General features: G+C 36.9%; 1 protein-coding gene across 1 annotated transcript; it reads left to right on the forward strand.

The window, feature by feature from the left end:
* The first annotated feature begins 896 nt into the window (after nucleotides 1-896).
* Nucleotides 897-6,823, forward strand: LOC104494423 (activating signal cointegrator 1 complex subunit 3-like). The gene is made up of 3 exons (XM_010137243.1): nucleotides 897-1,042; nucleotides 1,870-2,020; nucleotides 6,194-6,823. Exons 1-3 carry the CDS (start codon nucleotides 953-955, stop codon nucleotides 6,784-6,786), a joined length of 834 nt encoding a protein of 277 aa, XP_010135545.1. The 5' UTR covers nucleotides 897-952; the 3' UTR covers nucleotides 6,787-6,823.
* The last annotated feature ends 1,059 nt before the right edge of the window (nucleotides 6,824-7,882 follow it).

Raw genomic sequence — 7,882 nt, forward strand, 5'->3', positions numbered from 1 at the left:
GATATCATTAATTGTTTCAAAAATAATCTGAACCTGTATCTATCTGCTACCATCAGAAACTATAGCTGTGCATTAGTGTTCATTAAACAATTCAGCTGTGGGCACCTTCTGAAATTAAACAACTTTGAGAAGGAATAGTTTCAGTAAATGCGTGGAAGGAGTGGAAGTTCAGGTGGAGCACAGCCGTGTTTTTCCGTAGAGATACGAGCCTCTTTCACAGAGGAAATAAGACTGCGCAGAAATTCGCTGTAGTCCTGGAGAGAGCCCTGCGATGTGTACGCCAGTGCGCGCACTCCCAGTTGTGAGATGAAAACATCCCAAGGCATACTACTTTTGCAGTTTTCAGGTAGCCCTTTTATTCCCTTTATCTTTTATTTCTGTCATAATTTTCTTTGCCTGTTTTGCTGGTTAAAAATGTATAAGCAGTTGTTAAGAAGAATGCCCCTGCCTCAGCACCAGAGTTGGTTTAATGACCTGAAAGCTCCCAGAATGGGCTGGTTTAGAGGAAATCTTCACGTAGGTTGTAATTACTTACTGCTGTTAGGAGCTGAAGTTCAGTTACATAGATTTCACTATAATACTCTTGTGTTAGTGGTGCTAAAAGAATAATTGCCACTTTGCCTCACTGCTGGTAACTTTTCTTTAGGGAGGAGAGAGTAGCAGAACCTGCAAAGTAACCTCTGCGTGTTAGCGTGTCTTACCTAAGCTCTGTGCTGATCACCTCCCTTCTAGTGAATCTTGATTATCAGCATTTTGAAAAAGGTTGGTTTTTTTTTACCTTGTTTAATTGAATTGCCAGCCAAGTTCTGCTCGCTCTAAAAGGTCTTTCAAGCTTGTGATGCGAATTTGTATTTATGGCATTAACAAAGCCATGTTATTTGGTTTTTTTCTCGTCTAGGTGCTTGAACTGGGATTTGATTTCTCATCCTATGGATCACTGAATGAGTAACAGATGGCCTTGCCTCGTCTTACAGGTGCTTTACGCTCCTTTTCAAATGTCACTAAACATGAGGATTTCAGTGAAGAATTAGCTGACTTGAAGGTAAAGATTTTTTTCTTTTCTAAAGCATAACTGTAAAGTATTAGTGTGCATGTAGCAAGAATTGTTTGCTTCCTTTGTAAGTATTTAATATATATATTTATTTTATGTATTCCTGCTATTTTATAAGAGTAGGTAAGCGAGACTGGGCGGAGTGTGTACAGTTTCCTGTGTATTCTTTTACAGTGTCCTTACTCAAAGTCCGATTTGCTGTAGCTTTGTGATTTAGTCTGATTTATGCTCGGCCCTTCAGTCATGGTGTGCTCTATGGATAGCATTGTGTGGCTGCATTGGTACAGCCCTGTTATTTCATCTTGCAGAAAGTTAATTTGCCCATGGCTGGAGTGGTTTTAGTGCTAAGCTTATGCATAACTGAGGAACCAAACATTCCCCTTTGCATATTAAGTTCACATCAGAGTCTTGTTGGGGGATGATTAGAATAAATTAATGATACTGAATTTAGAGTGGTTTGGGTTCCTACCCCCCATCAGGAAATAATGCATTAATGCAATAGATGCATTGTGGGAACCTGTAACATGAAATGAATTAGGAGTCTTGGGAGCTGTAAATCTGTTGAATTTGCAAGAGTTTGGCTTTACAGAGAATTCTGCCTTGGAGAGAGCAAAGTAGTGAGAGAGTATGTGTGTATCCTTCTTTCTTACGCTCAGGAAAGTGTAAAGAACAGGTTATAGGGAGCTGCTTGCAATCATTACTTCATACTGACTGAATGCAGATGGAAAGAGGTGTTCTTACCTTGTGTTTCATTAAAAAAACCTTCATATTGTAATTCAAAATTAATTTTAAAACCCCAAATATTTTTGCATTTTCAGACTAAAAGATCAAAACTACATGAGCAATTGCTGAAGTCTGAGCTTACTTGGAAGAAGATAACAAAGTTTGTTGATGACAATTTGGACAAGAAAGAACACCAAACTGTAAATGGTGATTTAAAAACTATATTACAAGCTGCAAAACAAATAGGTATGTTTCCATTCTCTGGCAGTCTAGTAAGACACTGTTGTGTTGGTTGGGGGTTGTTTGTTTTTGGGTTTTTTTTTAAGCTGCTTTCTGCCTGCATGTTTGCATACTGGTACAATTGTAGTTCTACCTTGATGTCAGGCTTGCCCTGAAATAATTTTGAAAGTCAATCTGGTTATGTATATGCATACTTCTGTCTTCTGTTTTGTTTTAAAATATGATCCCGTTGTTATGTGGATATTCTTGCTTTTTGATAATATTGTTGTGTAGTGTGTGGTGTGGTTTGTGATCAACCTTCAGTAAGCAAAAGCAACTGCTTTTGGAATGGCAGTGCTCTGAGAAAAGAGCAATCCTGGTGTTACCTGCTTTAATTCCACGTGATTGATATAATGAGAAATTGGGCTGCTCCTGGAGGCAGCTATAAAGTATTTTCTGCTTGAAAGTGTTTGGTATTGAGAAGAGAAATAATAAATTTTATTCATCTGGAATTAAGCTTTTAAAACCGATACACATTATGGCAAAGAAAGTGTGAAAACTTAATTTTGTTAGTAAACTTAGTTTTTGATTGTCAGACTAAAACTAATTTAGCTTCTGCATTTAGCAGAATTTAACTTTGGCTCGTAATCAGCACGTCTGAAGCTCTAGCTATCATATATAAAAGAATTTTATTTCAGTCTAATTTTTGATTGTTTCTAATATCTTGAATAGAACCATAAGTAAAAAGATTGAGAGAATTAATATATATAAATATAATTGTGGGGTTTTTTTGCATTACAGACCAGAGTTTTTTCATCACTATAGAAATGTTAACCTGCCTCACTTGCGTTTTTGTTTCTCGACAGTTCTTTTGGAAATAACTAGCAAATTGAGAAAAAAACCAAATACCTAAACACAAACTTTCAAAAGGCTAGACAAATTATTCGTGTCCAGCATGTAGTTGTCAGCTGTGCTGTGCAGTTGCACAGAAGATGACTGTTAAAGCTGTTAATGGCTGGCTATTGCTTTGGAGACTCATCAGCAGAAAAAATTCGAGTATATCTCAAATCACTGACAAAAATGTTTTAAACTAATCTGACGATATACATGTTCTAAACGTTGCTTGGTGGTTCATTCCTTCCATGTTAGTGACATAACTCTGTTATTTTTACAAATTTGTTCCTAAATTTTTTTACTCCTCTTTTTTCTAATAAAAGTCGTAGAGTTGGTGCTGTTAGTAGACTTTAACCTCTTCAGGCCAGAAGTTAAGCCTGTGGCTGCCTGTCTATCTGAGACAGGCCGCTAGGAAGGGCCAGCCACCTCTCCGCCCTAGCTCAGGTACCTCTGCTTCAGTGCGCAGATTTCGGTTGGCGCTTGTGATGCACAAGATCCGGGGGAAAGTCATGCAGATGGGAAGTGAGTTTGCACCAAGTATCAGTGCCTAAAGTTATTATGGAAAAGGTGCAATCTGTATTGACAATAGAGCTGTATTGATTGAGAAGATCTGCGTAATTGTTTTAAATAACCACTGGGTAGAGCTTAATCATGAGAGGTACTGGAGTCGATTGTTGGCTAAGTTAGGGCTGACAAATATATAATGGCTATAAAGTTTGCAGTATAAAAAACAAGACCATATGTAGTGTAGCAAGTAGGAAAAAAATGTTGGGTGATTGGAAAAAGGGTTCTGAGCAAAATAAGCATTTGCCATTCTTAGCTGCAAGTGTTATCTATGAAAATAATTTGACAACTTGTGTTTTCAGTATTATTGACAGGAACAAGCATTAGCTGTATGATTTATTTTTTAATTTCCACTTTTCACCAAAGATGGCTGCAAAAACTATTTTTTTTTTTTTTTTTTTTTTTTTTTTTTTTTTTTTTTTTTTTTTCCTTCCCCCCCAACTTTAATAGCAGGCCCAGAGTGGTGGGTAGGTAGAGTAAATTGAAACACTTGAAAGTAATAGTGGTAAATTTTTGTTTGATGGAGTGGCGAGGACAGAACAAATGAAAACAAATACATGATTATTTAGTTAGAACAAGTTAGAAATAAACCATCAGCTTTGACACTTCTGAATGAAGATGTGTAATGTTATAGAGACAAACCAGAACAGATTACAGTGACCGAGGCACAAACTGAACTGACAGTAATGTTCCAACCATCATCATCATAAATGTAGACTACGAAAAGGGAATTGCTTGTATGCCTTTTACTTTAATCTCAAGGAAATGAAATCTCAACCAAGGCAAGAGATACTGTAATATGGATTTATTTTATGGGGAAAATGTCACTTACTGAAATGATCTGATTGGCTTTAAAAGAATAAGGAAAGAGTAGCTTCAAATGCTGCCTCTCTTGCCATCTTCGCTGGCTCATGGTATTTGCAGAGGAGTAGTATTTCCTCAAGAGATGCTTCCGTGATTAGAGAGACATTGATATTAAAGGAGAATTAGCACATAATAAACCTAAAAGCCTTTTCTCGCATCCTTCCGTGTAATTACTCTTTTAGTTTAGGAATGTGTACTTCCGTTCTGAATAATGTTATGTATTTATACATTAGGAATATGAGTGAGGTTCATGCAGCCAAACTTAGGTCTATAAGTTTTTAGAAGTTGGGTTTTTTTCAGTGTTCCTATATAGCTACTGCTGAGAGGGAGGCTGAACTACCTCAAAATCTTCAAAATATGTGTATTATGTGTATATCTTTGTTATCTGTCTTCCATATGTAGGTATCTAATTATCCTGTAAATATCACCCCCAGTCCTCTCCATGAACTTTTCAGCTTTTGAAAGTGCACCATAGGGACATTCAAGAGAAACACAGAATTTTTAGGCACCTCCATCTATACGTTATGTTTCTAGTTACTCAGCCATGTTCCATCTGCTTATGCTGGATTTCTTTTGTTCTTTCCTATTATATTGCGGGGCAAAAAAATTTTGCTTTTGCTGGGGTTAAACCTAACCTAAGCTGAATCAAGTCACAAGTAACAATGTCAAAGTAATTAAGAATCTTCCTACTGACTTCTGTAAGGTTTTTAACAGGCAGGAAAGAGGGACATAGCAGAGCAAATACACAGGCCCATAACGGAATAGCAGAGCTACACAAAGACAGGCACAGGGCAGTTTGATTATTGAATGGAGAACAGCCACATTTACTGTGCTGGAAGTGCCTTTTGGAGAGTTTAAAAAATTAATTATATTGTTCCTTTTAAAATAAAATGTTTATTTTAATAGTTCTTTTGAATTAGCCATACCAACGGTTAATCATGAGTACTGCCACTTAAGTTGTACTGTTCTCTGCTGGAAGTTCTGCCAGTTGATCTCGATATTACTAAACAATTGACCAGATAAAAGCATCTTGACAATAGCAGCTTATGAATCTCCACAGAAAACTTTTAAGATATTTTAAAAGTTATGCAATCTTGTAAGAAATGCTGATTCTACTAAAAATGTTGGGAGTAACCTACCCAACTTTTTAGAACACATTTTTTAAACTTACAAAAAATTAGGTGTGTTATCCTCATATAAAACAAACAAACAAACCCCGTATGCTGGCTGTTTGTGGTTAGTTTATGCTTGATGACTTTTAAAATTTTGTTTAGTAGTGACATTTTGGTTCATCATACGGTGGTTTTGCTTATATTTTCCTTGGGTACCTTTGTGAATATTTAAGACATAAATTCACAGCTTTCTCTAAGAATATATATTGTGTTTGCATAATATGGTATTTGTAGCTGTAAATCTAAATTCATGCATTTATCAGCTTTAATTTCTCTGAGCAATTTTTGTAACTAACACACATTCTGTAGTAATTCCCAAGTGAGTTCTGTGTATTTACGCTGTTATGAATATTCAGATTAGGCTGTGAATAAACAGTGAGACAAAGTGGAAATTTGTTACCTTTAAAAAGCTTGTTAATGCAATATTGTGAGTTTAAGGCCTCAGGCAAGCTTTTCCTCTAACTCAGAAAAATAGAAAGCATTGGTAATCCTTAACATGAATTTCTAGTAAGTAGAAGAATAATAAAGACAGATGCTTTGTTACTGCATACCTTTTATAATACAGTACCTTGCAACAATTGCTTTGTTTCATATCTCTGTTGATGGGACTTTGCAGCAAGAAATTGAACACAGTTATGTGGCAGGCAGTGAAAGAGAATTAGTTTGAAGTGTATAAAGTTACATTTGGTTTTGGTTTTGTTAACAGTTGGAGCTGAAAATGGACAAGAAGCAATTGAAAGTGGAGCTGTTTTTCTCTTTAAGACATTTCACAGGAAGGAATGTGTTGGCCACGATGAGACAAAGGCGATCAAGCAGACATTTGGGCCATTTCCATCCTCATCTGCTACTGCAGCTTGTAATGCCACATGTCGGATTGCTTCTTACTTCACTGAAGAACAGCTTACAGCCCTCATACAGATGGCTGAAGAGCAAAATGATGATAACAGAGTCATCTTTGGTAAAAATATAGTGTTTTCATTTGACATGCATGATTTGGATCACTCTGAAGAGCTGCCCGTGAACAGTGAGGCTGATGCGCAGAAAATTATAAGCTTAGATTATAACAAATTTCTGAATAACCAGCTGAATCACCTGCAGAATTACTGTGATGAAAAATCTGATCTCAAGTCTTCGGAAAAAGTAGATGATTCGTTTTTGTGGTGTGAAGTTGGAAAGTATCTGAATGAATCTCAAGGGGGTATTCCTGGAGGGCCAACAACAGAAGACCTCTGCTGTACTGTGTATGAGATGCTTGCTTCTACCAAAAGTGGTGATGAACTTCAAAATGAGGTACAGTAGCATATTAATCATACTGTGTGTATTTGAATCTTGCAGAAATATGCAATTATTTCGTATTGGATTATGTCAGTATACTTCATCCAAGTGTCATCTATGCTTATTTTTGTTGGTTTGTTTGCCTTGAGAAAAATTGCATGGCAGCATCCTAATTTACCAAGGAGAAGATGGATGCAGCATGAAGTTTATGTGGTTAGTCTCCTTTCCCCCCATAACAGACAGGCTATTACTTTTTTGGCCATTTGCTCAGCTTCTCCATTCTTTCTTTTAAACAGCTCATTCAAGCTACTGCATGAAAGTATGTGAGAACTTGCCAAGCCAAATGAAAGTTAACTTTCTTGGGCAGGTTCCATCTCCAATTTTGGAGCCTTCCTGTTGCTGGAAGGAAGGTTGGAGGACTGCGCAGGTTGTGGTACTTTAAAGCTTGTTATATCACTTCTATTTCTTTGGATGAGGAAAGGGGGTGGGTCTATTAGAAGAAGAGTAGAGGAAGCTTGAGAGAGAGAGCAGAGCTGCTGTGATGCAGGAGTTGAAGGATGAGCATAGTGGTAGAAAGGGGAAAGAGCTTGATTAAAGGCTGGTGACAGAGGCTTTCAGGGCATGTGCAGGAGAGATGACCGAATTAATCCAAACAAGAGAACTCTTTGAATGGGCTTGGAAAACAATTCCTACAATTTGCTAATTGCTTCTTCCTGTGCACTTCTCTGTTATCTTTGCTTTATTTTTCCTGCCTTGCCCTGCTTTCCTCCCCTGAAAACATCCAGTACTTTAACTCTCAAACTGACTTTTCAGAGAGACTTTAAATGTTGAAAATTTGCTGCAGAAGTGCAACTGATGGTACAGATAGACAATCCTGTGAAAGACAGTGTAATGAAAAACGTTTCAGCTGTCCTTTGAGCTATTTTTTTGTATATGAATATTTTCTTATAAACGACTCCTAATTTGAGTACCTAAAGGGAAGCTGATCTAATTTCCACTGCATTAAAATATATTTGAAAAATATCACATTGCATGTCTGCAAACAGTTCCTTGCAACAACCTTATTAATTCATTGTTCATTGCACAATGTGGGGGCCAGGGAAGAGGTAAGATTAATCTG

This window comes from Buceros rhinoceros, unplaced genomic scaffold (assembly GCF_000710305.1).
Source record: "Buceros rhinoceros silvestris isolate BGI_N320 unplaced genomic scaffold, ASM71030v1 scaffold22815, whole genome shotgun sequence".
In the NCBI taxonomy this organism is placed as follows: Eukaryota; Metazoa; Chordata; class Aves; order Bucerotiformes; family Bucerotidae; genus Buceros; species Buceros rhinoceros.